The sequence below is a fragment of the Musa acuminata genome, chromosome BXJ3-9 (assembly GCF_036884655.1).
Source record: "Musa acuminata AAA Group cultivar baxijiao chromosome BXJ3-9, Cavendish_Baxijiao_AAA, whole genome shotgun sequence".
Classification (NCBI taxonomy): domain Eukaryota; kingdom Viridiplantae; phylum Streptophyta; class Magnoliopsida; order Zingiberales; family Musaceae; genus Musa; species Musa acuminata.
Window position 1 is genome coordinate 33724488 of NC_088357.1, and position 13143 is coordinate 33737630.

At 38.1% G+C, this 13143-nt stretch overlaps 1 protein-coding gene across 1 annotated transcript; it reads left to right on the forward strand.

The window, feature by feature from the left end:
• Positions 1-752: 752 nt before the first annotated feature.
• On the forward strand, positions 753-11162 carry LOC135648444 (protein-tyrosine-phosphatase IBR5-like). The gene is made up of 5 exons (XM_065166148.1): positions 753-1248; positions 8843-8942; positions 10126-10183; positions 10272-10378; positions 10591-11162. Exons 1-5 carry the CDS (start codon positions 1012-1014, stop codon positions 10914-10916), a joined length of 828 nt encoding a protein of 275 aa, XP_065022220.1. The 5' UTR covers positions 753-1011; the 3' UTR covers positions 10917-11162.
• Positions 11163-13143: the final 1981 nt, after the last annotated feature.

Here is a 13143-nt window from a genome sequence, read left to right on the forward strand (position 1 = left end):
AGAATTTTGGTAAAATTTTCAAATAAACTCCATCAATTCAACTACCAAATTAATATTATCGTTAACAATAATATGCTAGAACTCAGTAATTGCTTTCGGATTTTAATTATGATCTTCATACAGCAAAACAAGTCGAATTAAGAAAATAGAATAGACACAAAAGAAGAGGACAAGAAAAAAAAAGAAGAAGAAAGAAATAAAATTAAGATTAAAAATCAAGAACTTAGCAATCGGAATGATTACCGTGGTTAATCCCATATTTGTTTCTAACACTCTAGTTCTGCGATCCTCTAATTACGGTGAGCCGGACATGGATTCTCAAGCATAGCAAGGTACCAAACCAACCACCTTTAAGGCAATCACGTGATCAATAGATTTCTCCAAGAAATGATTCAGTGGAAGAACATATAATAACAAGCAGCTTGTTGACCTTAATTATACGACGGCTTTAAAACCCAACCGATTTCGATTGTCCATCCATCCATGTCACGAGAATCCAGATGGGTTCAAATTTGTAGGATCCCTGAACAGCTAAGAATGATTAATTATCATCATCATCATCATCATCATCATCATCATCATCCAGATAGATGCTCATTGATTTATTTGCCATCTCAGATCTAGGATTTCTATTTTTTTTAATGATTTTAAGAACGCGTAAAAGGCCTCGTAATTTTCACCGCGTGTATGTGATTTGAAGTACACATGGGTATGTGATTTGAAGTACACATGGCTGCTCAGACAGTATGGGTTAAAAGGTAAAAAGTAAGAAAAAGGGGGACAAAGCTTGCGACGCACCACCCAGTCAAAATCTTTAGGTAGATCCATCAACGTTCTGGTTGTCTCTCTTCCCCCCCTCTCTCTCTCTCTCTCTCTCTCTCTCTCTCTCTCGTTTTCGCTTCCCGAGTCCGTCGAGCGATTCTTCAAGGAAAGAAGGGACTTTTTGTTGGTAATATCCTTTTGTTGGGTGCCGATCGGGGTTCGGGGATCGGGAATCAATACCGTCGTGCGATGAGGAAGAGGGAGAGGGAGAACCCCTGCGACGTTTGCGGGCATTACCACAAGTACGAGGAGGGCGAGGTCTGCGGGGTGTGCGGCCACCGGGTTGCTGCCGCGCTGGCGCAGCCGATCCAGCAGAGCAGCGCTTTCCCTTCAGAGATCGTCAAGGATTTCCTCTACCTCGGCAGCTACGACAACGCCTCCCGGAGGGAGATCCTTAAAACCCTCGGCATCACTCATGTTCTCAACGTGAGTTTACCGCCCCTTGCCTATTTGTGATTTGTCTGTTTACTGCTTTTTGAATGGTCTATGGCTGCCTTTGATGTTGGTTACATCTAGCGAAGGGGATCTCAGGTTTGATTGGCGGTGGCAATCCGCAGCACCTATAGTCACTGATCGATAAATAAGTAGTGATGTGCATGAAATCTTTGCTTCAAATTAACTAATTGCTTTCTCCTTAATGTTTCTAGTCAAGGGATTATGACCTCAGTATTTTATTTTGGTGGACAGGACTAAGAACGACGCACAAAATGATATAATTTAGAATACTGTATAGTTCGCAGCTCACGCAGAACTTCCATTTCTTCTCGCCCATCAATATCTGCAGAACCTTTTCCGTTTCTTAGGAGATAGATCTCTGAAACAAAAGAATGTCGATTTAATGGGTAAGGCTCTCATCAATGCAGAGTTTAGGTGGGTCAATGCGCACAGTATTACCCCTACAAGTAAGGAGGTTCTTTATCACTTGAATTGCGAATAAACAATTTTACTATGACACCAAGGTCCACTGTCTGTACTGTCATTGGAAACTAAATGATTTAAATAAAGTAGGATTAAGATCAAATATGATGTAAGTTTAATAATATTAAGAGGAATGGTACGTGTAGTTAAGATGAAATGACAAAGTTCTCATAAGAATCTTGAATATATTATTTAATAACAACAAGAAATTGAAGAAGATATTCTTCATAGAGTAAAAATTGAGTGATTAAAGTGAAGAGGAATATCAAAAGGTTTTTATGACCATTTAGTATTTTTAGATTGAAAAAAATATGATAATTGTCAGAATAGTCATTCTTTATGGTCAAATCGTTACAAGGTTAAGAAATCACATGGTCAAGAAACTAGTGCAACTAAGAATGTTGAATCAATGTGTAAAAAAGTAATATTTTTGTTTATAAATAATTAGGTGTGGTCCTTATAGAGGAGAAAAATGGGGGGAGAATCAGGAGAGATGGTATCAACATATACAAAGAATTGATATAAATGTTGTGCTTAAACAAGATGATTTGTTTAGTACTAGTGGTATAAGGAGAGATAGAGAGAAACTAAATGATAGAGAAAGATTTGAATGCTCTTAATATAACTAGAAATGTTGTCTGACACAAAGCTCATTGACATGAAAATATTAACATAGCTGACCATAAATAGTTAAGACACTACAACCTGTTATGCACAATTGATAATATCATCTCAAAAAAATTAGAACCATTTGGAGAAAAGCAAATGATGATGTTAGAACCCTATCGGATTCTAAGCTTGGGGTTGATCTCTTTAGGAGATCGGCCTCCTTGGAACTCTATAGGGGTTCCTTTCTCCAAGTTGCTGCTTAAAGGCTGCAGAAAAAATTCATTTATTGTTTGTCAAAAGATGATGAATACATGACTATGCATAGGGTTTCTAAACCCCAACTCCTAATAGGACAACTACTCAAGACTCCTATTTTTAACTAACTCCTAATAAGACTCATACTCTAAGAAGCAACCTCCCAACTAACCCTAACCCTAGCCGGCCTCTTCACCTCTTTAATAGGGGTCGACTAGGTAGGTTTTACACGAATGCCCCTTTCAATAAAATTCAATTAGGACTCTCCTAGCTAGAGTCATAACAGACCCGTCCTCTTCAAATCAGCCTTGTCCTCGAGGCTGACGATCCATGAATTCTGGGAATTTGATATTCAAGTCGTCATAGTTCTCCCAAGTGGCATTTTCTGCTGGTAGGTTCGCTCACTGTATTAGTATTTCAGTAATGGGTCGTCATCATTGAGTCACGATCCGTCGATCAATAATGACACTCGGCTAGGTTTGGAGTTCTCCTTGGGTAGTCTTATTTGGTAGATGGCTTTGGGCTATCCCGTTTTGTCCCAGCTTGAGCTTTAAACATGACACATGGAAGACTGGATGAATTCGGGAGCTAGCGGTTAAGTCCAATTTGTATGCCACCGCTCCGATGTGCTCCAAAATTTGGTAGGGTCCATAGAACCGAGGTGAAAGCTTTATAAATGCTCTGGTCTGGATTGATGTTTGCTTGTATGGCTGGAGCTGTAAGAAGACCCAATCTCCTACTGAAAATTCTCTTTTGCCTTTGTGTTGATCATATTGCTATGTCATCCTTGCTTGGGCTGTAGTGAGATTATCTTTTAGTAACTTCAGCATTTTGTCTCTATCCTGTAGTTCCCTGTCTACTTGTTCTACTTTAGAGGTGCCCAACACATATTTTGGGATCACAAGGGGTGGTCGGCCATACATAGCCTCATAGGGAGTATATTTTGTGGATGAATGATAAGTTGTATTATACCACCATTCAGCCCAGGGAAGTCACTTTGTCCACTCTTTTGGCCGGTCACTAATGAAGCATCTGAGGTATGTCTCCAAGCACCTGTTCACCACTTCAGTCTGGCTGTCGGTTTGTGGGTGATACCTCGTACTCCTTTTCAATTTAGTGCCATGCATATGGAATAACTTTGTCCAACATCTGCTCGTGAAGATACAAGTAGAATTTGGCACAAGCACAATGCGTCCCTTATAGCGTAACTCTTTTGAGTTCCAACTGTAATGAGCCACGAAGCTTGGTGCTTCCTCCAATTTTTTTATGATCTTACTAGTCTCCGGATCTTCCTGCCATTCCCTCTTAATATCCTCAAGGAAGTCGCTGGTTGAAAGTGAAACGATCGAAAATTCACCTTGCTCGAGTAGTCGCGAAAGCGCATCTGCAACAACATTCTCTTTCCCCTTTTTGTAAGTTATTTCATAATCATATCCAAGAAGCTTTGTTACCTATTTTTGCTGCTCAGGGAAGATATCTTCTGCTCCAAGAAATATTTTAGGCTTTTATGGTCGGTCATGATTTGAAAGCGTCGCCCGATCAAGTACGGTCTCCACTTGGCCATCGCATGCATAATCGTGAGTATCTCCTTATCGTAAATAGTCATCTTGAGATGGGAAGGAGATAATGCCTTACTGATATAAGCGAGGGGGCGACCATCTTGCATTAGTTCAGCACCAATCCTGACTCCGGAGGCATCGACTTTAATAACAAGTCTTGCCGAAGTCGGGTAGTGCTAGTACGGGTGTTGTCGTCATTGCGACTTTAAGTTCGTCGAAGGCGGTGGTGGCTTTGTCCGACCATTGGAAAGCATTTTTTTTCAGCAAGGAAGTAAGGGGTGCGCTAATCTTTCCATAGTTTTTCACGAACTTGCAGTAGTAGCCTGTTAAACCGAGAAAGCCGCGTAACGATTTTATATTTCTCGGGGTTGGCCAGTTCTGCATTGCTTCAATTTTGGAGGGGTCCACCGTCACACCTTCCTCTGATATGATATGCTTAAGATATTCTATCTTATGTTGAAGAAAGTTGCACTTCAATTTTTTTGACAAATAGAACATGTTCTCGTAAAATCGTCAAAACAAGTCGTAAGTACTGAAAATGACTTTCAAGAGAAGGGCTGTAAATAAGGATATCGTCGAAGAAAACTAGCACAAACTTACAAAGATAATTTTGGAAAATATCATTTATAAGGCTCTGGAAGGTGGAGGGAGCATTGGTGAGACCAAATGACATTACCAAAAATTCGTAGTGATCATTGTGTGTTCGAAAGGCGGTTTTCGGTATGCCTTTTTCGCACACTCGTATTTGATGATACTCGGATCGAAGGTCCAGCTTTGTGAAGACTTGTGCTCCCTTTAATTCATCAAGCAATTCAGCTACTACTGGAATAGGGTATTTGTCCTTGACAGTTATGCCGTTGAGAGCTCGGTAATCAATGCATATTCGTCATGTTCCGTCCCTCTTTCGTACAAGGAGCACCGGTAAAGAGTAGGCGCTGCAACTTGGCCGAATAACTCATGTTTCGAGCATCTCATTTACAATCCTTTTTATTTCATCCTTCTGGAGATATGGATACCGATATGGCCGAGTATTTGCTGGAGGTTTGCCTGGAAGAATCGATATACAATGATCATGCTGACGGGTAGGAGGTAGGTTGCGTGGTTCATCAAATATATCTGAAAATTCAGCAAGCAAAGGAAGTAGGTTTGAATCTTCAAATTTTGTTGGCTCTCCCTTAGTTTGCTGCTCAAGTTGTACCAAAAAACCGCTGCATGCTTTGTGCAAAACCTTCTTCATTCGTTGTGTGCAAATCATCGTTACGTCGCCCCCACGTTTCCCATGCAGTATCACTTGTTTTCCCTTACTATAAAATTTCATAATTAGTTTCACAAAATTCCAAGAAACATCACATAATGTCGTCAGCCATTTGATGCCAAGCACGGCCTCATAATCATCAAGAGGGAGGAGGAAGAAATATGCAATTATCTCTTGGTCCTGCAGCAATAGTTTCACCCGCGGGCACCTATGATTATACTTCAAAATTCGTCCGTCGGCGACCTTAACGTCAAACCTGCTGCAATTCTCGATAGGTAAGGCCATCCGGACAGCAACCTTGTTGTTCATAAAATTATTAGTGTTTCCGGTGTCAATAAGAACGGTGATAGGTTGTTGCTTCAGAAGTCCTCCCACTTTCATCGTTTGCGGGTTCGCGTAACCAGCAAGGGCATGCATTGTAATATCAATCGGTTGTTGTTCTTCATCCACGACCTCTTCCTCATGCTCCTGGATCTCCTCCTCTATGCCTTCAAGAATTTCAATCAGTAGGAGGCGGCCCCTTTTGCAGCGATGATTGCGGTTCCACGGCTCGTCGCAATGCCAACAAAGACGCTTTGCTGATCGATCACGTAGTTCTTCTCTTGTCAAATTTTTTGGCAGTGAAGGACGGCTGGGTGCAGAAGGAGGTTTATATGCCGCGGGTCTAGGAGAGGTTCTCATCCTCCGAGCATCTTGGTTGAGCCGTTCTTCTTGTCTTCGGGCGAAAGAAATCGCAACTGTCACGGTACGAGGCTGCCGCGCCTTAACCTCCCCTTTTATCTCTGGCTTGAGTCCTTCGATGAATGTTCCTAACAATTGACGGTCAGTCCAATCACGAGCAAGGTAGGATAGCTTCTCAAATCTGGTTTGATACTCTTGAATCGTAGAGGTTTGTCGAATCTTTGCGAGTTGGCCATCGATATTTTCATACTCCGTAGGCCCGAAACGATTCAGTAGTGCGTTTTTAAATATATTCCACGTCGGAGCCCCATGATTGTATTCCGGCCAATTGTACTATTGAATAGCATCTCCTTCAAGGTGGATGACAACAATTTCCACCATAGCATCATCCGACGTTCGGTAGTAGCGGAAGTAATGTTCTGCACGCGAAATCAACCCCGTCGGGTCTCCTTCTTCCCATCGCGAGAAGTCCACCCTCATGTGTGACTGAAGCATGTCCGAGGGCTGTCCCTCCTTCTCTGGAGGCCTCTTTGAACTCTCTCCTTGCTGAAATTTGGTTGGACTCGGCGGTTGTCCAATGCTGAATTCTGCAAACAAAGCGCACAATTTGTCCTCCAAGCGCGATTCAATCCGAGATTCCCATGCTTCAAATTTGGCTTCAAATTTGGCATCAATTGGATCTTGAGAAGCCATAGCATATGCCTGTAGATCAGAGATGTCCCTGTCTTTTTTCTGCTGACGGGTTAATGGCATGGGGTGGTGGAAGGTTCGGAAAAATTGAGGATCACGGAAAGGTACTGCAGCAGATTTTTATGTCTAAAGTGTCGTAGTTTGGACGTAAAAGGTCAGTGATTTATATTGAGAATTTTTTGACGAAACCAAAAGGAAATCTGCTGTTAGGAAGTGTCAAAGCTGTCGTAAAAATTTCGTAGAGATTTGGACAGAAAAAACGTAGTAGCAAGATCAAACAAACTGTATTATACGGTTGGAATTCTACAGTGCATCTTGCAGTTTGGACATAAAAGATCAGTGGTTTATATTGGGAATTTTTTGACGAAACCAAAGGGAAATCCGTTGTTAGGAAGTGTCAAAGCTGTCATAAAAATTTCGTAAAGATTTGGACAGAAAAAACACAGTAGCAAGATCAAATAAACTGTGCTATGCGGCTGGAATTCTGTAGTGCATCTAGCAGTTTGGATGTAAAATATCAGTGGTTTATATTAGGAATTTTTTGACGAAACCAAAGGGAAATCCGCTGTTAGGAAGTGTCAAAGCTGTCATAAAAATTTCGTAGAGATTTGGACAGAAAAAACATAGTTGTAAGATCAAACAAATTGTGCTATGCGGTTGGAATTCTACAGTACATCTTTCGTCGTAAAGATAAAAACTTTGCGACGAAAAGTTTATGCAGCAATATAGGAAGGATTTTTTTGGATTTTTGAATAAGGATAACTAAATTACAGCAGCAGTAAAGTAGGAAACTAGAACCTGTTGTAATTCATGGGGAAATCAGAGGATGATTTGCGGTGGTGGAGATAACGGTGGAATTTGTCGACGATCTTTTAAGCAATTGTGGGAATTGTTTTGGGCGACCGTGGAGGGCTGATGGATGGCTGTGGAAGGGCAACGAGACGCCAAGAGCGTTGCTCTGATACCAAGTGTTAGAACCCTTGCGGATTCTAAGCTTGGGGTTGATCTCTTTAAGGGATCGACCTCCTTGGAACTCTATAGGGGTTCCTTCCTCCAAGTTGCTACTCAAAGACTGCAGAAAAGATTCATCTATTGCTTGTCAAAAGAGGATGAATACATAACTATTTATAGGCTTCTAAACCCCAACTCCTAATAGGACTCCTACTTTTAACCAACTACTAATAAGACTCCTACTCTAAGAAGCAACCACCCAACTAACCCTAACCCTAGCCGGCCTCTTCATCTCTTTAATAGGGGTCGGCTAGGTAGGTTTTACATGAATGCCCCCTTCAATAAAATTCAATTAGGACTCTCCTAGCTAGAGTCCTAACAGATGATTTTGACAGCATATACTCCAAAACGAAGACTTTGGGGGAGAGAGCCAGCAAGAAAACCTGGGGCCTCTTGTAGAAATCTCAAAGAATATGTGTCTAGTTTGAGAAAAAAACTAAGGTTATACAACTTATTATGTTGAGTAATAAACTTAAATTGTCACATAGGAGGTTGATTTAACTTAAACTGATTAAATAGATTATCTTTTGACTGATTTATAATGGATCAGTTCGACTTAAAGGCATATAGTGAACTATTATAATATTGAGACTAAAGCTTTAGTAGTTGCAATGCTGATGTTAACCAGCTACTGCAGTCACAAATGTTCCTAAACACAATATGCCATGTCACAACTATAGCATGGTGCCTGTTTCTGCAAAACACCCATTGCTGTCATCACACTGGCCGCTTTAATGAAAAGTGAACAGAAATAGCCATTTCTTAGTATTATGGTTATGTTGTTATATCTTGAATTATAAGGGCTCTAGTAGGATTTTTCTTTCACAATTTGATTTTTTTATATATATCAAATATCAAGTTTGACCTTATTGTGCGTTTGAGACATAGAGTTTGTACTGGATTTCAATCTAACCATGTATTTTCCCTACTTCTGCTCCCAAAATTGATGTGTGCTTTAAATATAGATCTTAACCTAAGCGAGTTATCTTACTCTTGAAAATATTCTTTTACCTGATGTCATTGTTGGATTATGAACTTGCAGACAGTACCAACTTGCCAAAATCTATACAAGAACTCCTTTACTTATCATTGCCTCCAAGATAACAAGAGTCTACAATTTGATGAAGCAAACCAATTTTTAGGTATGGTTTTTGTTTCTTAACATCATTTACATCAATAATTTGGCTACTTGAAATTGTTTTCCTGGATATGAGCTATATTAACATAGAATTGGCAATTTGACATCTTAAAATTGCTGCGCTGCATGTCACTCTATTGTAATTTATATTGAGTCGACAGTTTGATATCCCAGAGAATAGCATATAGTACTGCAGAGATGGTTGGCACAATAGACAATTTGCTGATCAGTCTTCAATAAACTTAAATCTCTGCAGCTGAAGAATTGGAGATTAGTTTTCCTTTTATGTTCTTACCTCTTCCAGGATGGATATTCCACTTGAAACTTAGATTTACTGCTCTTCTTTTCTATGTATTAAAACTGAAGAAACATATAATCAGGAGAAATCCTTGCTGAGTTTTGTGTCAAATTTTTGGCAGTTAGTTACAAGACAGTGTAGGACACCAGTCATTCTGCCAAGTGTTACTTGTAAGGACTTCAAAAAGTATGTAAAGCCTATCACATTTTTCAAAATTTAAGGTGTTTGTGTTAGCAATGATCGAGCATCATCATAAGTGAATGTGGAACATAATCAGCTAAGAGGACAACATATTATTAGGCTCTCCTATTGGGTAGAGCTGCCTAGTTCGGACATTACAGCTTCTTGTTATTGTTTTTGCCTATAATTTGGTATACAGAGGAATATGCAAAATACAAATTGAGGTATCGTTAAATTAAAAGGGCAAAATTATACTAGTTGTATGTGACTTCAACGACCAACTTCCATATGGATTTTGCTGTTTCCATGATTGTTTGTATCCTTTGCATAAATTGCAATGCTTTACTCAGACCTTACACTGTGGTTCTATGTTTGATCTGGACCAGTAGATATTGGGTGGCATGTAACAGTCTGATGGCTTGTCAGGTTAGCAATACGGACCACAACATGTGCCTCCCAACTCCTTATATACTCAAATATCTAAAAAAGGTTCTACTACCAGACCTTTACCAGATTTTACCTGAAAGGTTTTTATTGTTAGTTGTTTACCTTTACCAGACCCATAGACATTTGCATACCTGAAATCTCAAACTATACCTTACACACATTGTTTAGTTGCTTGATGTATTTCAACCACTTGGATTTTGGCCTTTCCGCCATCCATGTAGGTTTTATTTGCTTTCCATTAAAATTCACTATATACATGCAGAGAAATGTGACAAGGACAAAGCTCGTGTGCTTGTCCACTGTATGTTGGGAAAGAATAGGTTAGTTTGCTTCACGTACATGTTTACATAAAACATTAGATATGGTTATCATGTGTGCACTGTATGAGCCATTGTTTTCTCTTGACAGATCTCCAGCAATTGTGATAGCCTATCTGATGAAATGCAAAGGATGGAGATTTTTACAAAGTTATCAGTGGGTTAAAGATCGTCGACCAATGGTGGAGTTGTCTCCAGGTTCTTGTTTTTCCCTATATGATCATATAAGAATGGAGCTCTTGGAAGTGCAAAACTTGGCATAATTGCATTTATCTTTCTTAGTAATTAGTCTTTTTTCTTTATATATATGTTCCGGTTTATGCTGGACATTGGAATTCAGAATCTTAAAATGATGGTTCTTCTTTCTTTCACCGAGGATCCGTACGTACATTATCTGTCTTCTCTTGCAGCTATCCATCAGCAATTGCTGGAGTATGAAGGAAAACTTTTTGGATCCAGTGAAGCCATGACTCTGCAGCTATCCATCAGCCATGACTCTGCAGCCTCTGAATCACTTCCATCTTTTGGGTTTGGATTCCCAAAAGCAGCCGATACATCTTCAGCCCCAATGTTCAATCAGCCAACCTCATCTATCTTGGAACGATCCATTCCAAATGTGTTCGGAAACGATTTTGTCTTTGGAGCAGAAAGAAATATAGAGCAGAGAATGATGGAAACCGGTGCTTTCGTCATCGTGCCACCCAATGCGAGTGAAACCCCTATGGACAGCTCGTAAAGAATTGGTCCGGCCTGTTCCACAAAAGGTGAAATCTGCTGCTGAAAAAAATGGAGGTCCACTTTGTATCCATAAGATGGGTGATGTGAATACGGCTTGTCACTCGGGTTTGGCATCACAAAGTGGTCTTTGGGAAACCGTTGTGTTGTAAACTTTTCTTCCACATTTTCTAAGAGAACTGAAGAACGTTATGAACGAATAATTTATTGCTCATACAAATGTCCAACTACACGAGGAATTCTTGCTTGGGCCACGTTTACCACGTGGAGTTAGCAACACGCACAGAAGTCTTTACGATGATATGTCTTCGAAAGTGCATCTTTTTACGACTGTTGCTTACATGTATCTTTTGTCGCCGTTATTAAAATTTATAAAAAATAGTTAGATTTTTATTTGTAGTATTTTTTGAATTTTTTATAAGAATATGTTTTTTTTCATCTCGAATGGTTCAGTAGCTTTTTGAGCATATATTTTTATCATCTCAAACGTTGTATTTTATTTATTTTTTATCAAGATGATATATAATTGTCCATTATAAAATTTATTATGTATCTCGTCATTTCATTATCTTATTGAATAATTAATTTATGATATTTAAAATTTTTAATTAATTAATATTGATAAAAAAAAGAAAATCTTTTGATTTCGTAATTCATTATGTATCTCCTCATATTAGTCATCCTAAGTTTGCTTAAATAATTAATTTCACTATCTTATTGAATAATTAATTCATGATACTTAAATCTTTTACTTAATTAATATTTATAAAAAAAAAATCTTTTGATTTTGTGCTATCTGGAAAGCTCTTTTTAATGTAAGACTGAAAAATGATTCTTTTCTTTAATTGGGTTTGGCTTGATTTTGAGCTGTTTAGTAGAAAGCTCTCTTTTTTTTAACGTAAGTCTAAGTGATTCTTTTCTTTTCATTTTAATAAAATAAGAGAATGAAAAATGAAATTATAAAGATTGTATGATAAAAGAGAAGATTTGTTTAACTGAGTAGAGAAATCTCATCTGCTATGCAGTTGAGAAAATCTCTCTGTTATCACATTTGGCTTGGCTCTTGGATTTGGATCATTTGTCATCTCTCTGTTAGTTCACATATGATTAAGCCCCCATCAAAGAGACGCGATGGGGCTTAATCACATGTGAACTAACATGACGTCGATCAAAGAAGCAGTTCATTTACCCCCATCACATTCCCCATCAAAGAGACGCGATCTCACCTCTCCTTTCCACTAACATGACGTCGAGCTTTCCAGATAGCACAAAATCAAAGGCCCACCCAATAACGAACACTCATCATCACATGAGAGAGTATGAGATTCCAAATATATCAAAACTGATGACATGAACAATTTTTTTTTCTCCAAATCTATTATAACTATCTTATAAAATATTTACACTTGTAATTTAGTATGAGTATTAGGAAACACATTGTAGTATCAACTCTTCTTCTCTTTCACCTTTGTAAGTTAATCTTCGATAAAATGAGAGTAAGTCATGAACATCTTTGAAGAATTAATTTATACTTTCTAATCTATTTGTCGTGAACATTGTATACTAATATCTAGAGAAAATTATATTAGTTTATTTCACTTTTTTTAATTTTAGATATTCATATGAAATTTTTTTTTAATGATTTTTTCTTAATTTTTTGCCTGTATTTATTAAACTTGTGCAAAATAGGACTCTAGCAATTACCAAAACCAGTTTTGTAGCATCTCCATCTTGTACATCAATTATTATAAATTTTTTTTGATAATTGACTATGCAGTAACCATACTTTTACTTTTGGAAGGATCTCCTTCACAATTAAAAGAATTTTTTGGATTTGATTGTTGATAATCATTAAGTTTTCAAATTTAATAATATAAATTTTCGATTGATACAAAAACCACTCCCATAAATTTCTGCACTTAATCTTCATTACAATAAAAGCAATTGAAATTAATTTATTATAACCATTGATATTGTAGCTATCATCAAGACATCAACATTAATACCAAAAATAATTTACATATATAATCTGAAACTTCTAAGGCAAGCATCGAAAGCCCAAAAAATTCTTTAAGAATAATATTTTGATATCATTATCAATTGAACATGAGTCTCATGAAGCTTTTAACTCCCTTAGAAATGAAATTATATTAAGTGTATGACTGCCCATAATCAACTTTATTAAATGCAATCTCTTATGCAAAAAAGTCATCTTATATGATACAATA

Coding starts and splice junctions, on each gene's coding strand:
- LOC135648444 (XM_065166148.1), top strand. CDS start 1,012: ATGAGGAAGAGGGAGAGGGAGAACCCCTGCGACGTTTGCGGGCATTAC. Junction 8,943..10,125: donor TGAAGCAAACCAATTTTTAG/GTATGGTTTTTG, acceptor ATATACATGCAG/AGAAATGTGACAAGGACAAA. Junction 10,379..10,590: donor AATGGTGGAGTTGTCTCCAG/GTTCTTGTTTTT, acceptor CTTCTCTTGCAG/CTATCCATCAGCAATTGCTG.